This window comes from Hyperolius riggenbachi, chromosome 10 (genome assembly GCF_040937935.1).
Source record: "Hyperolius riggenbachi isolate aHypRig1 chromosome 10, aHypRig1.pri, whole genome shotgun sequence".
NCBI lineage: Eukaryota > Metazoa > Chordata > Amphibia > Anura > Hyperoliidae > Hyperolius > Hyperolius riggenbachi.
The window spans coordinates 274413484-274440766 of record NC_090655.1 but is presented as its reverse complement, the minus strand read 5'-3'; the positions used below and the strand labels follow the sequence as shown (position 1 = coordinate 274440766).

Genomic DNA, 27283 nt, shown 5'->3' with positions numbered 1-27283 from the left:
TAATGGAAGTGCACTTCACCTGTATGTACATCAACCTACCTTTTATGAAATAAATTGTGAATTAACATTATATTCCTAGCACCACTTAATTTACTATCGCTTATATCTGGAACCAATCAAGGGGTCCCCCTTGCTGAAGGAGCAACAGGGGTGAAAGAAACCTAGGTGAAGTGTGATAATAGAATAATTGTCTAGCGCCTCCTATTAATATATATATGTAAGATGCAAACTAACAGCCAGACAATAAGGAGTGTGTCAATGAAGCCTGCAGTTGGGTCTGGCAATGTAGAGCTGAATTAGTAAAAAAATAAAAATAAAAATAAAAAAGGAATGTACCGTGACCATTATCAGCTTATTACAGGCCAGTAACACTAAGTCACCCCCTACTGTGGCCAATTTGTGTACAGTAATGTACAGTGACCATTATCAGCTTATTACAGGCCAGTAACACTAAGTCACCCCTACTGTGACCAATCTGTGTACAGTAATGTACAGTGACTATTATCAGCTTATTACAGACCAGTAACACTAAGTCACCCCTACTGTGACCAATCTGTATGCAGTAATGTACAGTGACCATTATCAGCTTATTACAGGCTGGTAACACTAAGTCACCCTGTACTGTGACCAATCTGTGTACAGTAATGTACAGTGACCATGATCAGCGTATTACAGGCCAGTAACACTAAGTCACCCCTACTGCGACCAATCTGTGTACAGTAATGTACAGTGACTATTATCAGCTTATTACAGACCAGTAACACTAAGTCACCCCTACTGTGACCAATCTGTGTACAGTAATGTACAGTGACCATGATCAGCATATTACAGGCTGGTAACACTAAGTCACCCCTACTGTGACCAATCTGTGTACAGTAATGTACAGTGACCATGATCAGCGTATTACAGGCCAGTAACACTAAGTCACCCCTACTGTGACCAATCTGTGTACAGTAATGTACAGTGACCATTATCAGCTTATTACTGACTGGTAACACTAAGTCACCCCTACTGTGACCAATCTGTGTACAGTAATGTACAGTGACCATTATCAGCTTATTACTGACTGGTAACACTAAGTCACCCCTACTGTGACCAATCTGTGTACAGTAATGTACAGTGACCATTATCAGCTTATTACAGGCCAATAACACTAAGTCACCCCCTACTGTGACCAATCTGTGTACAGTAATGTATAGTGACCATTATCAGCTTACTAGTAGACCCAAGTCCGTTTAAAAACGGGCTCTATGTCTTTTTCTGGCTGCCGCCGCCGCCACCACCAGTGCGCATGCGCCCGCCCGCACCCACCCAGCTCCCTGGTCCCAGCTGTCAGTTACTGCGCACATGCGCAGTAACACAAAACATGGAACACAGGGACAGCTGCTGGACGCAGCGACACTTAGGTTTTGTTAGGTAGATATTACAGGCTGGTAACACTAAGTCACCCCTACTGTGACCAATCTGTGTACAGTGACCATTATCAGCTTATAACAGGCCAGTAACACTAAGTCACCCCTACTCTGACCAATCTGTGTACAGTGACCATTATCAGCTTATAACAGGCCAGTAACACTAAGTCACCACTACTGTGACCAATCTGTGTTCAGTAATGTACAGTGACCATTATCAGCTTATTACAGGCCGGTAACACTAAGTCACCCCTACTGTGACCAATCTGTGTACAGTAATGTACAGTGACCATTATCAGCTTATTACAAGCCGGTAACACTAATGCTGGGAATACACGGTTCGTTTTTGCCTTCGTTTAAACCTTCGTTTCGATTGTGCCTTTTGTCCTTTTCGATCCCGAAATAATCAAACATACGGTTAATATCACCACCCACGGTTTCGTTTTTTTTTTCGATTCTGATGGTTTCGTTTTTCCAATGATCGAAGGCTGCAAAGAAACGAAACGAAAATCCCTTTTTACAGGGACGGACTAGCATAAACGAACATATAATCGATCTGAACAGCCATCAAGCCTACCAATGGCTCGATTAGATGGATAAAGAGAGATAATATCAAACATGTTCGATCACTAGTCGTTCGTTTTTGGGGTCTATTAATCGAAACTATAATGAGATTATGACTATTTTCACATACGTTTTCAACACTCGATTCGTTTACCGAACGAAACGAAGGCAAAAACGAACCGTGTATTCCCAGCATAAGTCACCCTACTGTGACCAATCTGTGTACAGTAATGTACAGTGACCATTATCAGCTTATTACAGGCCGGTAACCCTATGTGTGACAAAACAGAACAGAGTACTCCAAAGCAATCAGGGTAGTCTGTACTGTTATTGTTAGTAAGCGGTCACCAAATAGAATCAATAAAGATAGTTTTAAATGACAACATGAGTAGATAGCATAACCCCTAATATGGCCAGTCTGTGAGCAGTGACACAGTCATAACTAAAGATATTCAATATTTAATTCTGATTACTCACCTGTTCTACCCTCTATAAGCGGATCCTCATCTATAGTTTTCCTCATCATGTCACCCTCCTCTGCAGACTGCTGATCACTCCTCATAGAAGTCTCTTCTTCTTTAATCACTCTTATTATTACACCCTCCTCTGCAGACAGCTGATCACTCCTCACATACGTCTCTTCTTCTTCCTCTTTAATTGTCACCATAATGACACCCTCTTCTGCTGACTGCTGATCACTCCTCACACATGTCTCTTGTTCTTTGTGTTTAGATCTCAGTTCTGAAAAGGATAACAGATAATAGCTGTGAGATATTAGCAGTAATAAACAGAGCACAGTAAAGCACATAATTTGCTAGGGGTGATAATCTCCCATAAGCCGTGGTCTCCTGCACATTCAGTACCACAGTCCTCTCCTCCAGTGTGCCTTGCTCATCATCTGGTGCTTCTCTCCTCCTCTCCATGCACACATTCCTGGGAGGTTACAGCAGTGCCGGTAGCGGTAGATGGATGAGGATGTGAGGAGAGAACAGCTGGAGACAAAGGAAGATAGGAGCAGAGGCCTGCAGCTAATTAGCTATAAATTATCATTACTTATGGATCTGGCAACTGATGAACTAGGCAGATGGGACTGCAGCTCTATATCCTGACCATACCTGAGCCCACCTGTCCATCACCTACTAACCCCAAACCCTCCAAGAGCCGTAGCAACAAACCTCCCAGCTGGGGCAGTGCCAATACCAGGACCAAAGCTCCAGCTGCAGCCTCCATTTTCTCTGTCTGTCCTACTAGCCACACCCCTTGTTACCTGGCTCCACCCCCTAGCTGTGACCCACCAGCCATCATCTTTGTGCAGCCTCCATTTTCCCTGCCTCTCCTACCAGCCACGCCCATTGTTACCTGGCTCCACCCACCATCATCTTTGTGCAGACTCCACCCTCTCCCACTGCGGAACATAAACCTCCTGTGACTGCAGTAATAAACACAGATGATAAAAGGTGTATTTAGAGGCATAATTTATAGCATAAGAAAAGAAATAAGCTAATACAGACAGTGTGCATGTGTGTGAAGCACCAGCTGTAGGTGGTAGCTAGAGACGGCCCGAACATCAAATTTTGGGTTCGCTAACAATGAATGCGAACTTCCTCTAATGCTGGCGAACATGCGAACTGCCATAGACTTCAATGGGCAGGCAAATTTTAAAACCTACAAAGACTGTTTCTGGCAAACAAAAGTGATGAAAAAAATGTTTTGAGGGGTCTAACACCTGGACTGTGGCATGCTGGAGGAGGATCCAAGCCAAAAGTCCCACCAAAAATGACAGAGCTAACGCAGTGGTGTTTTAATTGGTAAAGGGCAGAAATCACATTACATTCTTAAGGCCCGGTTCACATTAGCGGTGGCCGTCCGGAATCGCCGTGCCGGAGCCGGACCGCTTTCAGAACGGACGGAACGGACGCACGGCATGGCAATGAAAGCCTATGCGTCCGTTCACATGCGTCCGTTCTGCCGGACCGGAGCCGGGCCGGATCCGGACTCCGGCGTCCGTTCCAACATGCGCTATTTTTTGGTCCGGCTCCTCCGGCAGCCGTATCCGGAGCGGAGCCGGACTGCACCATCCGGCCAATACAAAGCAATGAGAGCCGGAGAGCGCACAACACACTGGCTACAAAAACCGGACGTTCTACCCCACTTCCTATGCATTTTGGATGGGGACCACATGGGCCCAGCGTAGAGTGGGGCAGCAGCGATTTCATGCTGGAGCTCTTTTTGCCAGCAACATGTCTGCTGAAGGAGGCGAACAACAGAGAGAATTCCCAGGTTTACGAGTAACAACAGAGAGAATTCCCAGGTTTACGAGTAAATGCCTGGATCCATGGTCCCAACTGCAGTCTCTGTATCCACGGATGGTCTCCACACGTCCACCTGTCTCCAACAATGACCCCAGACCCTTCTGCTGACCTCCCAGACCCCAGGTAATTAAAAGGATGTTATCTCCTTAAGAAACCGGATCCGGACCGCAACCGTGTTCACACCGCACGGAAACCGGATGCAAACGGACCGGATCCGGATAGGAACCGTACGGATCAGGTCCGGTCCGGATACGGTGCGGTCCGGACATCCGGTGCGGTTTTTACTAAACCGCAAGTGTGAACCGGGCCTTACAAATAATGCACTGGAGTGGTACTCTGTGCCTGCAACTTAACGTGGCCACAATAGCAGTAGTGTGCACAGCTTTAGGTGTCAGTGGGCTGTGGAGTGTCTCACACACACAGAGATGCAATAGTACTAAAAGAATACAGTGAAAAATAATGCACTGGAGTGGTATCGTGCCTGCAACTTAATGTGGCAAAAATAGCAGTAGTGTGCACAGCTATGATTGTCAGTGGGCTGTGGAGTGTCACACATAAAAAAACCCACAGGAGACCGATATACTTGCCCTCAAAAAGGCTATTTGGGGTGCTTTCAGCAAGTAGTCAGTGAAGAACAAGAACCCAAGCCTAGCTAATGGTTTCCCTACCTATCTGCAGCAAGTCTGACCCTGCTCTCATTAACAGCAACCAGCAGCGAATGAATCCAATATGGCCACTGTAACTGCTGTTTATTAGGGGGTAGGGGGTCCAGGAGGAGGTGCTAGCTGATTGGCTGATATATGTATGCTGACTGTGAGGTAAGGGGTCAAAGTTTAGCACAATGATGATGTATATGGAGCGGGTCAAAACCGCCAAATGTACACTGCGGACGTGAACAGCGGAAATTAACCGTGAACTGTCTGCCGGCAAACAGTTCAGGCCATCTCTAGTGGTAGCTGCTCCACAAGGATCTTATGGGCTCAGTATTCCATAGTATACAAGATCAGAAATTCACACCTCTGCACTGACCTCCTCTGTAACAAAGTATGTCCACCCCAACCTCTGCTCTGCCCAATATATAACAAGTATGTCCACCCCGACCTCTGCTCTGCCCAATATATAACAAGTATGTCCACCCCGACCTCTGCTCTGTCCAATATATAACATGTATGTCCACCCCGACCTCTGCTCTGACCAATATATAACAAGTATGTCCACCCCGACCTCTGCTCTGCCCAATATATAACAAGTATGTCCACCCCGACCTCTGCTCTGACCAATATATAACAAGTATGTCCACCCCGACCTCTGCTCTGCCCAATATATAACAAGTATGCCCACCCCGACCTCTGCTCTGCCCAATATATAACAAGTATGTCCACCCCGACCTCTGCTCTGCCCAATATATAACAAGTATGTCCACCCCGACCTTTGCTCTGCCCAATATTTAACAAGTATGTCCACCCCGACCTCTGCTCTGCCCAATATTTAACAAGTATGTCCACCCCGACCTCTGCTCTGCCCAATATATAACAGGGAGGTTTTGTTGATTGGATTCGTACTTTGTACAAAGGGGCAGAGAGTTTCATGCTTATTAATGGCTGGGTTGGCGAACCTTTTGAAGTAAGTTCTGGTGTGCGTCAGGGTTGTCCGCTGAGCTCCCTCCTGTACGTATTTGCGATCGATCCTTTCGTGAGAAGGTTGGAGAGCGGTGCGCTCAGTGGAGTTCCTGTGGGCATCCCTGGTGTCTCACCCTTCAGGGTTGTGGCCTATGCTGATGATGTGACTGTGGTGATCTCTAAGGCAGAGGAAGCAGAGGTGGTAGTCTCGGAGATTGCCAAGTACTCAGAAGCATCAGGCTCACAAGTCAATCCAGACAAGTGTGAAATTTTCTGGATGGGGAATGATGGAGAGAGCTTTATACTTCCTGGCTCCTTTCCCGTGCCCCAGCCGAAAATCAAGATTCTTGGCATCGAATTTGGACCTGGTGACTATGGTCATCAAAATTGGGTTAGTAGGCTGAATGATGTCAGCACCAAAGTAGCACGATGGAAAGGTTGGAAATTGACCTTTAGGGAAAGGGTGGACCTGATCAAGAGCCATCTGGTTCCAATCCTCTTATATGTCAGCTATGTTGCAGTTTTGCCTCAATCTCTGTATGCAAGGATCTGTGATCTGTTTTTCCAGATGCTCTGGGGAAATAGATTAAACATCATGCGTAGAAGCATCGCCTACAGAGCCAGGCGGGAGGGTGGCATAGACATGGTCAACCCAATTGTTTTCTTTACTCTGATTTTTATTAAACACAATCTTGGTAATATGTTTGCAGAGAACCCACCTGACTGGGTAGGCATCTTTCGGACCTGGTTTGGGACTTACCTCAAGAGTTGGGAAAGTGGTGGTTCAGTGAAGAGACTGGTGTCACGTCGTGACTATCTTCCGACCTATGTTGTTATGTGCTTGAGAAAATGAAGGCAGTGGGGATTGACTGTGGAGGATATCAAATCGGTCGAGAGGCGTGTCCTTACGAGCCGGGTGGTAGACTCATACTTTCATGAGCCACTGTACCTGAGAGATTGCCCAAGCGTAAAATTGGAGGAGGGTTTGCGACTTCTTAATTCACCGCGGATTCCAAATAAATTGTGGGATATTGCTTGGCTCTCTTTTCATGGCAAGCTTTACGTTAGAAGTAATGTTAAGTGCTTGAAGGTGGAAGCACAAGGATGTCCTCGTGAGGAGTGTGGTGGTGTTGAGGAATCCATGGACCACTTTCTACTTCATTGTCCTTTTAACGTTGAAGTGTATAAACAGGTGGGAGGAAGCCTAGGTATTCCCTTTCTGGAGCGTCTAAGTTACGCAGAGTGGGCGTATGGAGCATTCAGACACCACCAGGGTTTTGATTTATGCACCTTATACTTAGTCAGCTTAGTTGTTAGGCAGCACACATGGTTGGCACGGTGTCAGGTACCACTTAGGCATAAAACCATTCCTGTTCAGGTGGTGGTAGGCAATATTCTGGGTGAGGTATCTAGGATCCGGGACTTGGAGAGGCGTAGTTTGGGCAGAGGTGCCTGGGTTCTTGCGTGGCAGAACATCAGGCCTCCTTAGCCTATCTCCGTCTCTTATGGGTGAGCTTTCTGTTTCTTATCACCCTTTTCAGTTTTTCTGGGGTTTTTTTTCATACCTTTTTTGATGATTGGCCGCAGACATAATTAGTGGAGTTATCCCTCCAACTAACTTATGGGTGTCTTTGTTTGTCCTGTGTTGATTTTGATGTTTTTGTCTTTGTTTACCCCTCCTGCATAAATGGCAGAATGAGTGGTTGTTGTTTCTGGTGATTGTCACTTGTTGGGTGTAGGTGATGGATTCATGTTTCCTGTTGTCCTGTCTGGTTTTGAATGTAGATTGAATGAGTATTCTTCTGCTCAGGGAGTTTGTGATATGGATAATTTATCAGTTTGTGTAAATAGTATTGTTGCTAATACATTATGTATAAGATATACAATGTATATATCGATTATGTATGTTTTGCTTTTGTGATCCTTTTGATCACGAATATCATTATTATTTATTGTATTGTATATTTTTTATATATTTTTTTAATGAAAATCAATATATAACAAGTATGTCCACCCCGACCTCTGCTCTGCCCAATATATAATAAGTATGTCCACCCCGACCTCTGCTCTGCCCAATATATAATAAGTATGTCCACCCCGACCTCTGCTCTGCCCAATATATAACAAGTATGTCCACCCCGACCTCTGCCCTGCCCAATATATAACAAGTATGTCCACCCCGACCTCTGCCCTGCCCAATATATAACAAGTATGTCCACCCGACCTCTGCTCAATATATAACAAGTATGTCCACCCCGACCTCTGCTCTGCCCAATACAGGATCTTCTCAAAAAATTAGCATATTGTGATAAAGTTCATTATTTTCTGTAGTGTACTGATAAACATTAGACTTACATATATTTTAGATTCAAATACACACAACTGAAGTAGTTCAAGCCTTTTATTGTTTTAATATTGATGATATTGGCATACAGCTCATGAAAACCCAAAATTCCTATCTCAAAAAATTAGCATATTTCATCCGACCAATAAAAGAAAAGTGTTTTTAAAACAAAAAAAGTCAACCTTCAAATAATTATGTTCAGTTATGCACTAAATACTTGGTCGGGAATCCTTTTGCAGAAATAACTGCTTCAATGCGGCGTGGCATGGAAGCAATCAGCCTGTGGCACTGCTCAGGTATGGAGGCCCAGGATGCTTCGATAGCGGCCTTAAGCTCATCCAGAGTGTTGGGTCTTGCGTCTCTCAACTTTCTCTTCACAATATCCCACAGATTCTCTATTGGGTTCAGGTCAGGAGAGTTGGCAGGACAATTGAGCACAGTAACACCATGGTCAGTAAACCATTTACCAGTGGTTTTGGCACTGTGAGCAGGTGCCAGGTCATGCTGAAAAATGAAATCTTCATCTCCATAAAGCTTTTCAACAGATGGAAGCATGAACCCACTTTTGTACCAGAAACAGCGGCAGAAGCGCCTGACCTGGGCTACAGAGAAGCAGCACTGGACTGTTGCTCAGTCGTCCAAAGTACTTTTTTCGGATGAAAGCAACTTTTACATGTCATTCGGAAATCAAGGTGCCAGAGTCTGGAGGAAGACTGGGAAGAGGGAAATGCCAAAATGCCTGAAGTCCAGTGTCAAGTACCCACAGTCAGTGATGGTCTGGGGTGCCATGTCAGCTGCTGGTGTTGGTCCACTGTGTTTTATCAAGGGCAGGGTCAATGCAGCTAGCTATCAGGAGATTTTAGAGCACTTCATTATTCCATCTGCTGAAAAGCTTTATGGAGATAAATATTTCATTTTTCAGCACGACCTGGCACCTGCTCACAGTGCCAAAACCACTGGTAACTGGTTTACTGACCATGGTATTACTGTGCTCAATTGGCCTGCCAACTCTCCTGACCTGAACCCCATAGAGAATCTGTGGGATATTGTGAAGAGAAAGTTGAGAGACGGAAGACCCAACACTCTGGATGAGCTTAAGGCCGCTATCGAAGCATCCTGGGCCTCCATAACACCTGAGCAGTGCCACAGGCTGATTGCCTCCATGCCACGCCGCATTGAAGCAGTCATTTCTGCAAAAGGATTCCCGACCAAGTATTGAGTGCATAACTGAACATAATTATTTGAAGGTTGACCTTTTTTGTTTTAAAAACACTTTCTTTTATTGGTCGGATGAAATATGCTAATTTTTTGAGATAGGAATTTTGGGTTTTCATGAGCTGTATGCCAAAATCATCAATATTAAAACAATAAAAGGCTTGAACTACTTCATTTGTGTGTATTTGAATCTAAAATATATGAAAGTCTAATGTTTATCAGTACATTACAGAAAATAATGAACTTTATCACAATATGCAAATTTTTTGAGAAGATCCTGTATATAACAAGTATGTCCACCCCGACCTCTGCTCTGGCCAATATATAACAAGTATGCCCACCCCGACCTCTGCTCTGCCCAATATATAACAAGGATCTTATGGGCTCAGTATTCCATGGTATACAAGATCAGAAAGTCACACCTCTGCACTGACCTCCTCTGTAACAAAGTATGTCCACCCCAACCTCTGCTCTGCCCAATATATAACAAGTATGTCCACACCGACCCCTGCTCTGCCCAATATATAACAACTATGTCCACCCTGTCCTCTGCTCTGCCCAATATATAACAAGTATGTCCACCCTGACCTCTGATCTGCCCAATACATAACAAGTATGTCCACCCCCCCCCCCCCCCCCGACCTCTGCTCTGCTAAATATATAACAAGTATGTCCACCTCGACCTCTGCTCTGCCCAATATATAACAAGTATGTCCACCCCGACCTCTGCTCTGCCCAATATATAACAAGTATGTCCACCCCGACCTCTGCTCTGCCCAATATATAACAAGTATGCCCACCCCGACCTCTGCTCTGACCAATATATAACAAGTATGTCCACCCCGAGCTCTGCTCTGCCCAATATATAACAAGTATGTCCACCCTGACCTCTGATCTGCCCAATACATAACAAGTATGTTCACCCCCCCCCCCCCCCCCGACCTCTGCTCTGCCCAATATATAACAAGTATGTCACCCGACCTCTGCTCTGCCCAATATAACAAGTATGTCACCCGACCTCTGCTCTGCCCAATATATAACAAGTATGTCCACCCCGAGCTCTGCTCTGCCCAATATATAACAAGTATGTCCACCCCGATCTCTGCTCTGCCCAATATATAACAATTATGTCCACCCGACCTCTGCTCTGCCCAATATATAACAAGTATGTCCACCCCGACCTCTGCTCTGCCCAATATACAACAAGTATGTCCACCCCGACCTCTGCTCTGCCCAATATATAACAAGTATGTCCACCCCAACCTCTGCTCTGCTCAATATATAACAAGTATGTCCACCCCGACCTCAGCTCTGCCCAATATATAACAAGTATGTCCACCCTGACCTCTGCGCTGCCCAATATATAACAAGTATGCCCACCCCGACCTCTGCTCTGCCCAATATATAACAAGTATGTCCACCCCGACCTCTGCTCTGCCCAATATATAACAACAATCACACAATTACCTCTTCCAGGCATGTCTCCTCGCCAATCCACCTCCTGCAAAGGTCTGTGTTACACCATTTCCTGTCTCTGGTTCCATTATTTCCTGTCTGTGCGTTCCACATGGGAAGAGCCATCTTGTGGTTAAAAGGCTAACTGCACCCTCTGTTTGTGAATCACCTACTCTGTGCCATCTAAAATCAGTAAAGTGTTGTACCGTGTTAAGGAAGAAGTTTTGAATAAGGATGATACCATTTATTGGCTAACTTAGAGATGGATAAACAGTGAGCTTTCGACTTATAAAAAGCCTTCGTCGGAACCAGTCCGACGAAGGCTTTTTATAAGTCGAAAGCTCACTGTTTATCCATCTCTAAGTTAGCCAATAAATGGTATTATCCTGATTCAAAACTTCTTGCCACCTAAAATCATTTTTATCATTATTGTTGTTATTATTAGCCCCCAGACTGGAGATGTAGAGCTGCCATTTGGATGTGGCTCTGTAGTTTCAGGAATAGACAGTTTCTTGCACCAGACTAGGAGGAAGAGGCAGAATTATTGGAGAAATTTCCTTGACTGGGATGATCACATTGTAGTCTTTGTAGCACTTTTTTATTATTTGAAGGGGTGAGTGGAACAAAGAACCTATCTGTGTGTTTACAGGATGTGGGTCTGGGAGGAAACTGAAGTTCCCGGAAGAAACCCATGCAGACGTGAAGAGAACATACAAACTCCATGAAAATAATGTTCATGAAGCAGAACTATTTTTTCACACTTCTGGAAATTGAATATTGCATTACACACATGTATATTAGTAGTTTGCCACACGACAACATGAATGCTGAAAATAATCCCCCCACTAACTAGCAGAAAAAAATGTCACACAACATGAATGATCAGCATAACAACAGAGCTCTGAGTAAAATACTGCTGAGTAAAAACTGACTTATGTGTTACACTTCCGAAAATTGGATTGTACAAAAACATGCAATAAGGGGGAGCATAGATACATGTGCAGTTCAACACACTGTACAATCAGGACAACCAGTGACACAAGTACAGATACATACAACACACTGTACAATCAGGACAACCAGTGACACAAGTACAGCTACATACAACATATTGTACAATCAGGACAACCAGTGACACAAGTACAGCTACATACAACACACTGTACAAACAGGACAACCAGTGACACAAGTACAGCTACATACAACACACTGTACAATCAGGACAACTAGTGACACAAGTATAGCTACATACAACACACTGTACAATCAGGACAACCAGTAACACAAGTACAGCTACATACAACACACTGTACAATCAGGACAACCAGTGACAAAAGTACAGCTACATAAAGCACACTGTACAATCAGGACAACCAGTGACACAAGTACAGCTACATACAACACACTGTACAATCAGGACAACCAGTAACACAAGTACAGTTACATACAACACACTGTACAATCAGGACAACCAGTGACACAAGTACAGCTACATACAGCACACTGTACAATCAGGACAACCAGTGACACAAGTACAGCTACATACAACACACTGTACAATCAGGGCAACCAGAGACACAAGTACAGATATATACAACACACTGTACAATCAGGACAACCAGTGACACAAGTACAGATACATACAACACACTGTACAATCAGGACAACCAGTGACACAAGTACAGCTACATACAACACGCTGTACAATCAGGACAACCAGTGACACAAGTACAGGTACATACAGCACACTGTACAATCAGGACAACCAGCGACACAAGTACAGCTACATACAACACACTGTACAATCAGGACAACCAGTAACACAAGTACAGTTACATACAACACACTGTACAATCAGGACAACCAGTGACACAAGTACAGCTACATACAGCACACTGTACAATCAGGGCAACCAGAGACACAAGTACAGATATATACAACACACTGTACAATCAGGACAACCAGTGACACAAGTACAGATACATACAACACGCTGTACAATCAGGACAACCAGTGACACAAGTACAGGTACATACAGCACACTGTACAATCAGGACAACCAGCGACACAAGTACAGCTACATAAAACACACTGTACAATCAGGACAACCAGTGACATAAGTACAGCTACATACAACATACTGTACAGTCAGGACAACTAGTGACACAAGTACAGCTACATACAACACACTGTACAATTAGGACAACCAGTGACACAAGTACAGATACATACAACGCACTGTACAATCAGGACAACCAGTGACACAAGTACAGCTACAAACAGCACACTGTACAATCAGGACATCCAGTGACACAAGTACAGCTACATACAACATACTGTACAATCAGGGTAACCAGTGACACAAGTACAGCTACATACAACACACTGTACAATCAGGACAACCAGTGACACAAGTAAAGATACATACAACACACTGTACAATCAGGACAACCAGTGACACTAGTAAAGATACATACAACGCACTGTACAATCATGGCAACCAGTGACACAAGTACAGCTACATACAACACACTGTACAATCAGGACAACCAGTGACACAAGTACAGCTACATACAACACACTGTACAATCAGGACAACCAGTGACACAAGCACAGCTACATACAGCACACTGTACAATCAGGACAACCAGTGACACAAGTACAGCTACATACAGCACACTGTACAATCAGGACAACCAGTGACACAAGTACAGCTACATACAACACACTGTACAATCAGGACAACCAGTGACACAAGTACAGCTACATACAACACACTGTACAATCAGGACAACCAGTGACACAAGTACAGCTACATACAACACACTGTACAATCAGGACAACCAGTGACACAAGTACAGATACATACAACACACTGTACAATCAGGACAACCAGTGACACAAGTACAGATACATACAACATAGTGTACTCTAGCTACAATATACTGAGGTTCCTCTAGCTACCTACTTGGGGATACTTCTAAGTACTTAATATTGAGGGTATTTCTGGCTACCTAATACTAAGGGGCACCTGTAGCTACCTATGATGGGCAAGGGGAGTGACAACTGGGCCAGCCAGCCCACTTGTAGTGCAGTTTGGTGGAGGTTTGTAGGTTCATGGAGAGAAAGGCCTAGGGTGCCAGGACATCTGTGCCTATAGGCTCCTGTGATGTAAATCTGGGCCTGCACCTGATTGATAGAGATGTGGCGAACGGTTCCCGAACCGTTCGCCGGCGAACATCTCCAAATCCCTGGGGCTCTTACTACTTCCGGGTTGCACTGACCTGGAGTAGTACGCCTGCGCTGCCCGGCGGAGCGCGTCCTAGATCGCGCTCCTGTTGCCGGTCACTTTCTGCGCATGTGCGTGGCGTCATAATTGACGTCACGCTCATGCGCAGAGAGTGCCCGGCAACAGGAGCGCGATCTAGGACGCGCTCAGCCGGGCAGCGCAGGCGTACTACTCCGGGTCAGTGCGACCCGGAAGTAGTAAGAGCTCCAGAGATTTTCGCCGGGCGAACAGTTCGCAACATCTCTACTGATTGAAGGGAGATATGGTCAGTGGAATCCTGAGACCCTCTGCATAGGTAAGTAAGGAGGGAGGCACTTGGGAAGGGGAGTGAGCAGCCTTTCCATCATCAAGAGCCTGTAGGCATGTGCCTACTGTGCCTTATAGTAAATCTGGCTCTTGGCTAGGTACTGCATAGGTTTGTCTCAGCTCTCTAAATGAGATACAGGTATGTAAGTCTAGTAAGTTGCTTATCTTCATTATCCCTCATTCCTCCCGCTGTATAAATTCCTTGTGCATCATCCCAGGGACCAGTGCAAGTATTATATGGGCCCCACCAATCACTCTATACATAACAATTGATTCAGCACACTAAAACCTGCCAAGGACAACCCCAGTGTCTGCGGTGCAAGAAGGGGATGGGGAACAGTCTGTTCATTATAAGTATTATCCAAGTCATCTATGGAAATGATTATTACCAGGCCACCACGGGACCAATAAAGAGGCAATACTATGGTTGAGGGAGAGCACCTTTGGGCCCCTCTGGACCAAGGGCCCCGGTGCGGTTGTAACCTCTGTCTGCATCCCTGTTGCTACTCCATTGGGTAGACCCCAAAAACGGTGAATTCTTGGACACCCACCATGGCAAAGAAAACACTTTCCACAACTCCTTCCATGCCACCGTAGTAGCCCTGAGTAGTTACCTCAGGGGTAACTGGGCCCTTGGCACATGCAGGAGCCCTCACAATGACCATGGTGCTGCCAACGCTTTCTCTAAAGCGCCATTTGAGCAGTGATTGGTTTCAGATACCCAACTGCTGACATGTCTCGCCAGATGCTACATTATATTCTCTGACAACCGGGACTCCCAGCCCTCCAAGGACCCTTAGAATTTGCATGCCCCTAAGGCAGTACTTGGCAAACTATGGCCGGCGGGCCGTATCTGGCCCACGTGCGCTGGATCTCCAGGCCCACTGGCAAGCGGACAGATTCCTCTTCTCTCCCCCCTCCCACCCTGAAGAGTTGTGAGCGGGCAGCGGGGGATTTGAAACTTCCTTGGATCTCCAAATCCCACCTCCCATCTCCATGGCAACATGACAGGACTTCGGGAAATGCCAGCGTATAGCCTGTAATACCAGCATGTCTCAATGTCCCGTTGTGTGACGGCCTGTTGCCATGGAGATGCGACGCGGGAATCGGCAATCGAAGTGAGTTTCAAATCACCCGCTGCCCACTCGCAACTCTGCAAGTGGGCACCCAAATATATCCCCATAAACTATGGACCACCAGACCCAGTTTTACCTCTCAGAAGTCTACAGCAACAGATCTCCCGGCACCTTAGACTTTGCCCTCCATAAACCTACAAACCCCCTCCATACTGCACTACAAGTGTGCTGGCTGTCTCAGCTGTCACATCTCTCTCACTTCCCTTGCCCATCATAGGTAGCGACACGTGCCTCTTATTATTAGGTAGCCCGGGGTACCCCTCAATATTAAGTAGCTAGAGGTGCCCCAAGTTTTAGGTAGCCAGATTTGCCCCTGATTCAAGGGAGATCTTTTCAGTGGGATGCCGAGTCAGGTGAGTAAATGTATTATTTACTCTCATTTACATTCTCATCAGGACTCTGCATAAGGAAGGAGGGAGGGAAGCACTTGGGAAGGGGAGTTATCCGCCTTTCCATCATCAGGCACCTGTAGGCAAGTGCCTACAGGGCCTTATGGTATATCGGCCCTGTGAACCAGTAACATACTAGATGAAGCTGCATTTAGCTGACAGTGCCGGGAGGATAGAACCTCACATATGCTGTTAATTATGGTATTAGTGACTGAGGCAGTGAGAACATAACCTGCTAAGAGCTTACCCATAATTCTGTGAGGTAGTCCGTGACCAATGGCGTCCCGATGGCATAGGTAGTGCAGACGTGGCTGCAGTCTGCTTGTTTGTTTGTGCTATCTTGGGAACCAGCAGGGTTTGGAAGCTAAAAGTAAACAATGCACTTAACCTATCACACAGATGGTTTATGTAAAGATATATAGAGGAATAAGCAACATCCCCTACTTAGTATAAAAACCATCAACTACATCAGATTACATGCCCCCTTGAACCTTTTTCAACTCCTACCATTGCCTACTCAGATTTTGACTTTAATGTATACTCTGGAGTAATGGAGACACCTAGACTTCCATTTTTTAGTTACCAGGACTCTAGCCTTGGTTATATATGTTCCAGGCCCTTCACCATATTTTTGGATATTGCCTTGCCTATAATATCTGTGCTAGGACTTTGAGCATTGTGAACTTTCCTATTTCTACCTCCTTATCTTATCATTCTCTTCTCTACCTCTTTCTCCTCTCTTCCTAGGGTTTATTAACTGAAGCTCTTATTTTGCACCCAAAATGTTTCCCTCTCTCTCTCTCTCTACATAAGTGGTGATATATCCTTCCACTGTTTTATTGGATATCCTTTCCTCTGGATATAGGGACACTTACCTGGTTGGATATGGTCCGGCTTTCAACTAGGACTCTTAGACTTTCAGTTTTACTTAGGCTGGAATTTAGTTTTTCTTTCATATAGGATGATTGTCTGAGTCTAAACCATTACACTGAAAATCTTGTTAAAGGGACACTGTAGGGGGGTCGGGGGAAAATGAGTTGAAGTTACCCAGGGCTTCTAATGGTCCCCCACAGACATCCTGTGCCCACGCAGCCACTCCCCAATGCTCCGGCCCCGCCTCCGGTTCACTTTTGGAATTTCAGACTTTAAAGTCTGAAAACCACTGTGCCTACGTTGCCGTGTCCTCACTCCCACGGATGGTACCAGGAGTGTTCTGTGCAGGCTCAGTATGGTCTGTGCCTGCGCCGTGCGCTCCTGGTGACATCAGGGGAAGCGAGGACACGGAAATGCAGGCGCAGTGGTTTTCAGACTTTAAAGTCTGAAATACCAGAAGTGAACCGGAGGCGGAGCATCGGTGAGTGGATGAACGGGCACAGGATGTCTGCGGGGGACCATTAGAAGCCCTGGGTAACTTCAACTCATTTTCCCCCAATGCCCCTACAGTATCCCTTTAACAAACTATTTCTCGTTATCTGATTTAATTAATGTTCAATTCATAAGAAGTCTTTAAAGTGTTAAGTGACGCATGTCTTATGCTATTTTCTGTAACATGATTTGTGACCTTTAATAAAAACAGTGTTGCAAGGAAAAAAAAAACATCAACTACAATAGATAAAGTCCTTGTAAGCATGATGGAGCACCTGCCCTGCCAAGTGTGAATTGGTCAATAGTTTGGTCAGCAGTGTAATACGGCTACAAGTGCTCAAAAATGCCCCACTGGCCAGTTCCATAGTTAGCAATATTGTTCATACAGGTGATGATTTTAAGCAGAAATGAGTCACTTCCTGAGTCTCCAGATGCTGCAGCCAGCAGGGCCCAGAAACACCTCTGGGGTGTGGGCCACCCCAATGCCTCTCTGGCTATCTGCTGTACTGCGTCCAGCCTTAAAGTGACACGAAAAAAACAACAACTTATACAATGAATTGTATGTGTAGAAATAGTACATTAGTTGCAATGAAAAAAGTCTCATATAGTTTTCCAGTACAAATGTTCTGTGGAGGCGATCAAAAGTTTGAGGCTCATCCCGAGTTTGAGAAATTTAACATGCAATTGAAAAAGGAAATTGAGTCCACACAGAGGAAGATCAAAAATGTTAAACGGGAAAAGTTTTTAAAGGATATAGCGGATTGGAATGAGGGGGTATTCTTTGAATACCAACCTGGCCAACCAAGAACAAGATCAGGTTCTAGGACAGATGGGTCTGACACTGAAGGCATAGAAGGAGATGGAGCACAGTCAGATAAATCAGTGAATTTTTTAGATTCAAGCGGGGAGGACGAAGAAGCCGGGGGAGGAGGGGAGGAAAAAAGAGGAAAAATCAAAAAGAAAAGGTCGAGGAAACAGAAAAAGGTACCGAGGGAACCAAAACCAATTCTGAAAAGGAACCAGCCCCCGAGAGAGGCCAAACTACAGAACAGGAAGTAACCAATGAGGTCAATATGCGACTCGATGAAATGGTCACAGTGGTTGATAGCCAAAATATTGTAAATCTATCTGAATTTGAAATTAATGATTCTCATAGATCTCTGTTAAACAGAGGTCTTTCGTTTTGCCCGATTTGCCATGGTGATCACTTTGAGGTATATAAGGATATAAGATTGTTTTTGAGGAGGGTTTTATTTAAGGTGATGTGGGCTAACAAAACTAAAGGAGATGAAGAGGCTAGTTCAGAGACTGTGGAGACTGAGCTGACCTTAGCAGATAGGAGGTCCTTAATAGAACTGGAATCCTTGGCAGATTTAGCTGGAACTGATTCAGATGAGATGGAAAATCAACCTGTTAACTTTTCTGACCTGAGACCTAAATCAAAATATTTCCCACCACTCTCACTCAATTCCCATTTGAAGACTTTTGCTGAGGCGGTTGAACATGACCTAAAATACATTAATTGGCATCCTCCCTCCATAGACAACTTATCCCCGGATGAACACACCAAGTACTGATGGATTTGAAGCAATCCCAGGCGATGGTATTGAAACCTATTGACAAGGGGGGTAATGTTGTCTTATGGGGGAAGGAAATGTATGTGACTGAGGTAGAAAGACAATTGAGAGACTGTGAGGTTTATAGGAAACTGAACTTTGATCCTTTTCCTGACATTGTGAAGAAACTAAATGATCGATTGGAGATTGCACTAAGGGATAATGTAATCAGCCATGATGAATGGAGATTCATGAAAGTAGATCAATATAGAACTCCAGTGCTGTATGCCCAAATTGCATAAAAATCGGGAGGCACCCCCAGGGCGCCCCATCGGATTGGCGGTTGGAGGTCCATTTGAAAAAGTGTCGACGTTTTTAGACACAAATTTGAAGTGTATGGTCAATGAGTTGCCCTCCTATGCGCGGGATACGCGACATGTATTGTTTTTGTTGAATGACCTAGTGATACAACCGATGGACCTTTTAGTGGGCATTGATGTTGAGGGATTGTACACCTCAATCCCGCATGATCTGGGATTGAATGCTGTAGAATTCTTCTTGAAACAGGTGGGAGAGACACAGCCTGGAAGATGTCAGATCATCATGGATCTCCTAGAGATGGTACTCACCTTGAACTGTTTTAGGTTTGATAGTACATACTACCGCCAGACCAGGGGGACATCGATGGGCGCGGCGTGCGCCCTGGCCTATGCGTGCCTCCACTTAGGATTGTGGGAGTGGCAGGAGGTATACACTAATGTGGGGTTTGGCGAGCATGCCGCGGCCTGGATTCGATATATTGATGACGTCTTCATGGTCTAGCGGGGTTCAAGGGAAGACCTTGGGGTATTCCTAGATCAGTTAAATATGAATGACAGGAATATTGTGCTCACATACACCATTGATGAAAAAGAAATCAGTTTTCTGGATCTACAGATCAGGAAAGAGGTAGACAGACTCAAGACTTTTTCATATTGGAAACCGACAGCCGGAAACACTTTGCTTCATGCCTCGAGTTTCCACCCACCCTCGCTCCTGCAAGGAATTCCGGTTAGTCAACTCTTGCGGGTTCGGCGCAACTGCAGCAGCGAGGATGATTATGAAAGAGAGGCTGATGAAATGTGCAGCAGATTTACTAGACGTGGCTATGGATATGACATCTTGGATAAAGCAAGGAATCGTAGTGATGAGACACCGATTTATTGTTGCAAACTAATAAAAAGAAAAAATCGAAGGATGACAACTTACGGTTGATTACACAGTATGGTACACATTGGAACCAACTCAGAAGACTTTTGGCCAAACATTGGCACATTCTGAGATTGGACCCAAAAATCATAGAGGTGGTTGGAGATTACCCTAAAATGGCGGCTAAGAGGGCGCCCAACCTTCGCGATATGCTGGTGCAATCCGAATTTCGATCGGTATCCAGACAATCGACGAGAATGTGGCTGAGTCCGTCCACGCGCCCATTGGGGATGTTTCCATGCGCGAAATGTAGTGTCTGTCACCTGGTTGATCGTTCCAACGTGTTTTTTGATGCGAGATCGCGCCGGTCGTACGACATTCGGACGTTTATTAATTGCGAAAGTAAATACATAGTTTACATGATTGAATGCCCGTGTGGGTTGAAATACCAAGGGAAAACTACTCGTATGGTTAAACAACGGATACAACAACATGTTGGAAACATAAAATCAGGTGATGAGACCAGCCCATTGGGCCTACATTTCAAACTACATCATGAAAAGAATCCAGACTGCCTGAAATGTAAAGGCATTGTTAAAATGCAAATTCCTACCAAAGGGGGAGATCTTGATAGAAGGTTGTGCCAGATGGAGTTGAGCTGGATTTTCAGATTGGGCACTGTTATACCTGAGGGGTTGAACTCAGATTTACCATTAGCACCCTTTCTGCCAACTTAAAAAAGCGTGTATGGTATGACTGAGGTGATGTATTTTGATGAGAAGCTTAGTTGATTTTTATATGTCTGATGGGGAATTTAGGAGACAATTTAGCATAATGTTGGATTTGGTTTATGACTTTATTTTAAGTAATGACCATGCTGTGCAGTATTATACATGGGCAATCAAGAATTGAGGACCTTGCTTTCTATGAATCTAGGATATTATAAGCGCAAAGTGTAGGGATGTACTGTGCCTTTAAGAACATTGGACTGGGCTGTTGAAGCCTGTGACAAGTTGTGTAGTTGAGTGTCTCTATTGTCTGATGCCTCTATTGATTTTGAACTGAGCGTGATTGAAGCTCTATCAGTCCTGAGGACATTGCCCCTGGATACTATAGCCTTTGAATGAATATGACCTATTTGCATAACCTGGGAGTGGCCACTTCAAAGGAGGAGATGAGAGGGACTTAAAAGAATCCGACTATGCCGCTCACGTGACCGTCTGACGAAGCCCGGATGGGCGGGCGATACTAGTTACGGCTAGAGAGCAGCGTGGTGACGTCACTGCAGCGCATCACTCCAGGGACCGGCTCGGATTCAAACACCAGCGGCAGCGGCAGGCGGCAAGTGGAGCTAGTCTTCAGCGGTGTTCCGGCGAAGTACCAGCTGGTAGAAGTGACGGTGGATGCCCTGTGGAGGTGGTGAGAGCCCTCTAGGGCACCGTGGACTTTAGGCAGGAGGTGTTGAGAGCCCTCCTTGCCACGCTGTCATACTTATTTGCTTCCTTGCTTTCGCACTAGCCCTGCATGGCCGATTTCCTTCTGCTGATGAGATCTAAGGTGCAGATACTTGTATGTCTTTGAGCAATACTGTCGCAGGATACTATACTGTTATTTCTGTATCCCAGCAAGGCTGTTTGAAGAGTCTGCTCTTGAACCACATTAACCAGCATATCACGTATCCTCTGGATTTTGATGTTATCAATTCTCCCGGGAGTATAATGGATGCTTTGCATGGGTGTGTGGAGTGTTTGAGCTGCTGAGTGACACATGCCGGCTGTGTATTTGGTTACCTTAAACCACAGGCTGCTCTTTTTAGTGGGGTTTTAAGGTTTTGTATGCAGTTAATAATAAAGTGTTTGCTATTTTAGTAGACTTCAGTGGATCATTTGATAGTTTGTGTGCAAAATTACCACTGTGAGGCTCCCCTCTGGTTCTGGAGGGTTTGGGCAAAATTAGAGAATATAATTGCCTAAGCGCTCGGTATCATTTGTTTTGGTCTGGTATCTTCCACTGCGGTGTCCCAATGGCCACAAATTTACGGAAAGCCTCAGAGTCCAAGAGTCCACCAGCTTGTATGGTAATAGCTGGCGAGCTAATAGTTCCGCCACGCCAGCTATCAGACGGCGGGCAAGGGTTGAGTAGCAGAAATTGGCTTCTTCCGCTCAAACATTTCCTTCACGGACATATGGCTGCTGTGGGCAGAGGAGCAGGAACCGCTCAAGGGCAGAGGCGGAGTGGAGGAGGGTGGCAGTGGTGAAGGTGCAAGGGAGAAAGCGGCTGAAGATGCTGCACCTAAAGGAGGAAGAGGAGAAGGAGGGTGGCTTTTCTTTTGTGTGGTTTTGCTCAGGTGTTCTTCCCATTGCTGTTTGTGCCTTTTCTCCAGGTGCCTTCGTAAGGTGCTTGTCCCTACGTGAGTGTTGGCCTTTCCACGGCTCAATTTTTGGAGGTGGAGAGAACAGATGGCTTTACTTCGATCTAAGGCAGACACATCAAAAAATTTCCACACCGCTGAGCCACCCTGGGGTGATGGCACTATGGTGGCCTCAGAGTCAGCAGCTGACGTTGAAGAGCATGTTGGCTGGCTGTCCATAGCTGGCGATACATGGCGCCGGACACTGCCACCAGCTGTTTCTGAGGACGAGCTCCCCCTGCTTCTTTCAGGAACTCGTCTCCTTCTACTCCTCTCTGACTCCCCCTCCAAACTGTCCCCCTGTTCATCTCTTCTATTGGGAACACATACGTGGCATCCGTATAATCGTCATCATAACCATCCTGCCCAGCTTCGCTTTCCTCAAACACCTCCAAAACTGCACCAACAGCAGGTACTTCATCATCATCATCCTCCTCCATTACGTCCATATTGTCGCCTAACTCACACATATGAGGTGGTGTAACTAGCTTAGTGCCTTCATAATGTTGTAGCAGTAGTGGGTGTGAATCAGTGATTTCACCACCAAATAACTCCTGCGAAGTGTCAAATACAGAGGATGTGGTGCTTGTAGTAGTGCTGGTGGCTGCGGGAGATGAGGTGTTCTGTGTTAAATAGTCAATCACGTCCTGACAATTTTGGGAGGTGATGGCATGTGCCTTCTTCTGAGCACTGTACTTTGGGCCAGGGCCGCACGAAATCACATCAACACGACCACGCACACACCTGCCAGGTGGCCTTCCTCTGGGTCTGCCGCTACCTCTTCCGCGACCTGGTTTGTCCGTTTTGTCCATATCAGGGGGGGGGGGGGGGGATGAAGTGAAAGGTATGCACTGATTTGATTAATACAATGTGCAGTCACACAGGTGCAGCAGTTAACAGGTATGCATGGAGTGGTAAATCACACTGCGTGCACTCACGTAGGTAGGGGGGTTCACTAAACCCAACAGCTAGGTAGGTAGATGCAGTAATGGGTATTACAATGTGCAGCTGCCTATCACACACACAGGTACAGTAGTCACTGAATGTGCTGGGCCTGGGCTGGCAGTGCACACAGTATGAATTACAAAAGCTGTCGCCGCAACACAAGTGCGGTAATAATGGGTATTACACAATGTGCAGCTGATACAGTTAGTCACTATATGTGGTGGGCCTGGCTGCCTGGCAGTGACACTGCACACAGTATGAATTACAAAAGCTGTCGCCGCAACACAAGTGCAGTAACAATGGGTATTACACAATGTGCAGCTGATACAGTTAGTCACTGAATGTGGAGGGCCTGGCTGGCACTGACACTGCACACAATATGAATTACAAAAGCTGTCGCCGCAACACAAGTGCGGTAATAATGGGTATTACACAATGTGCAGCTGATACAGTTAGTCACTGAATGTGGTGGGCCTGGCTGCCTGACAGTGACACTGCACACAGTATGATTTACAAAAGCTGTCGCTGCAACACAAGTGCAGTAATAATGGGTATTACATGTGCAGCTGATACAGTTAGTCACTGAATTTGGTGGGCCTGGCTGGCAGTGACACTGCACACAGTATGAATTACAAAAGCTGTCACCACAACACAAGTGCAGTAATAATGGGTATTACACAATGTGCAGCTGACTGACACAGGTAGTCAGTGTCACTAGTCACTGACTCACTGACTGATTGTGCTGGGCCTGGGCTGGCACAAACACAGTATGAATTATCAAGATTGTCTATAATGCAACACAAGTGTCAGTGACCCACAGAAAAAAAAATCCCAAGAACAAGATTAGCACTCAAAAGAGCGGTTGTGGGGTGCTATTGTAGCAATAAGAATCAGCCAGGAGCAAGCTAACAAGCCAAGAGCCGAACTAATCTTTCCCTAGGAGAAACAGTCTGCAGCACCTCACCCTACTCTCACTATAGCAGGCACACGAGTGAGTGTAATGGCCGGCGGAGCCTGCCTTATATACAAGGGGGAGTGGCTCCAGGACTGAGTGTAGCCTGATTGGCTACAATGTGCCTGCTGACTGTGATGTAGAGGGTCAAAGTTGACCCTAATGGAGCATTATGGGGCGAATCGAACTTCCGGGAAAGTTCGCCTTCGCTTGCAAAGGCGAACCACCCAAAGTTTGCCTGGAACCACCATTCGGCCCATCTCTAGTGACTTGGTCTTACTCAGCGAAAAAAGTCAATTCTGATTCAGATGTAATTGATCATTCTGATTCAGTGCATATACTACAAACTGCATACCTCCCAACTTTTTGAGATGAGAAAAAGGGACACTTAAGCCACGCCCCTAGTCACGTATATCATAAAGATTTCATAAGAAAAATATATTGTTTTATAATTCAAACCACACTGGTCCTTTCTATCCTGGTTCATTTTCCTTCATAGTAACATTTTAAAATTAGTAATATATCAGTTTAAAGGGTGGGAATAAAGTTTAGAGACAATCAAACACATTTTTTAGTAGAGAAATATATATATTTACATAGAAAGAGGGACAAAGTCCTGAAAAAGGGACATATGAAGAGGAAAGAGGGACAGAGGGACAGGGCTACCAAAAAGGGACTGTCACTCCAAAAGAGGGACAGTTGGGAGCTATGCATACTGTATAGGTATTGCCATTTGCCATCCAATGATTTTTTTTTTTTTTTTGGCCGGAGGCAGTCTTCAATATGAGTTGTTTATACTGACTATCTTTGTGTGATTGGTGAAGTTTAGTTATGGCACAGACACCCACAATGCCCATGAGTTGGGTAAAGGTTGTAGGGTGTGTGTGTGTGTGTGTGTGTAGGGGGGGGGGGGGGAGCTAGTTGTTCTTCTTTGTGGGGCGCTGTGTTCAATCCCACACTTATAAACTCTTCTCTTTTATTCCTTTTTTACTGGGGTGATCCTCCTGTCCCTTGTGTCCCCTCCCCGGCCTTTTTCTATAATTCTCTAAGACATAGAGTGCTTGAGTTCTATTCATATCAATTATCATGTCAGCTCTTACGTGCATCGCCTGAAATGTTAGAAGCCTGAATTCTAAATCCAAATACTCACTGATATTTAATTATCTGAAAGCCTACAATGCCCAAACATTATTATTATTGATTTATGTAGCGCCAGTATCTTCCGTGGCGCTGTACAATAGCATACAGGGTATAACAATACAAAGTATACAATACAACAGTTGATACAAGACAAGAGGGTATAAGCTAATGCAGTGAACACATTAACTACATATTTTAAAAGGGGTGAGAGGTATGTACACCGATTACACAGCATTGTGAGACGAAAGGGAAGAGAGCCCGGGCCAAAAGGCCTTACAGTCTAAACATTTAAAGTATAGGACAGCAGGTAAAGGGAAGCTGTGTGTGGAGCGGTAGAAATGGTGGTTAGTGGGCACTGGGCAGTGTCCTAGGTAGGAGAGGATGCTTGCCTGAAGAGGTGAGTTTTCAGATTGCGCCTCAAAATAGTAAGTGTGGATAAGTGGCGGATGTGTTGAGGGAGAGTGTTCCAGAGGAGGGGAGAGGATCGAGAGAAGTCTTGTAAACATGCATTCTTTTAGGCTGGACATATGCATTCTTTAGACACATACAGAGGGATGCAAAAGTTTGGGCAACTGTAACGATCGGTGGGCACAGAGAGTATCTGATTACCGGTGATCTGCAGTATCACTGGGAATACAGATATATACCAGATTATAAGTGATCTGCAGTCTCACCGATAATCCGATTTACTAGCTAACCTCTATTCACCTGAGTAGAGTGTAGTGTTTGGTGGAACAGTAACACTTAGAGGACTAGGCCTCAGTGCAGCAAGGAGTACTGCACAGATTCCTTCCTCAGACCTGAGCTCTCCAAGACGGGAGGAGTCAGACTGACAGTAGGAAGGGATATCTGAAAGTGACCCTCAGGAGGAAGGGTCGCTAACAGAGCGAGGAACCGCCTCTTAGGGTAAGGTCGGTTCTCGAGGTCGGACAAGCCAGGTCGTACACACACGGACAGATAAAGTACAAGATCAGGAGACAAAGGCGGAGTCTAAGTACAGGCAGGGTTCGGCAACGGGGTATCAGAAATATCGAGGTACAGAATCAGGAGGCTGAGGCGGAGTCTAGAAACGAGCCGGGGGTCGGCAACAGAGTGACAGAAATATCGAGGTACAAGATCAGAGTTCAGAAGGGTAGACAAGGCAGGCAAAAGTCATAACAGATAATCACAATCAAACTAGTACTTTAGCTATCAACAGAATCTAGCTAAGTGTAGGATTACAGCTCCAGCCGGTCCCGGCACACTTGCGAATCTGACTACGGATCTGGGTGCTCCCACATATGTGATCGCAACGCCAGACAATGAGCAAGTGAACAGCCAGCAGTATATATACACAAGGACCTTTCCAGGACCTCTCTAATTGCTGGACCAATGAGAGCAGTGGAAAATGTCAGCTGACCCGCCTGGTCAGCTGACTCACTTCTGGCTGTTATTTAAACTCAGCCTCTGTGCGTGCGCGCGTGTCACTCTGAGCCTTGGTGGACTATCAGTCCCAGCCACACCAGTACTGTCTAGCAATGTATTTTGTGAACCGCTTGCGGGGGCCGCGTCCAATGCGGATTCCGCCGTTCCCAATGCGGATTCCGCCGCTCTGCCTAAGCGGCATGCGGCGGTTTTTCCGGGTTGTGACGCCATGCTGGACGCGGAAACAGCCGCCTAACCTTGAGAGACGGCGGCTTTTCCGCG

The 27283-nt window shown here is 45.6% G+C and overlaps 1 protein-coding gene across 1 annotated transcript in view; it reads right to left on the bottom strand.

The window, feature by feature from the left end:
* LOC137537214 (zinc finger protein 27-like) overlaps nt 1-27283 on the bottom strand; it is a 74204-nt gene that overhangs the window by 10372 nt on the left and 36549 nt on the right. Inside the window, exons 8-9 of the mRNA XM_068259316.1 lie at nt 10934-10984; nt 2454-2717 (exon numbers count right to left, since the gene is read on the bottom strand). Of these exons, the coding sequence (XP_068115417.1) occupies nt 2454-2717; nt 10934-10984 (315 nt within the window). The remainder of the gene's footprint in view (nt 1-2453; nt 2718-10933; nt 10985-27283) is intronic.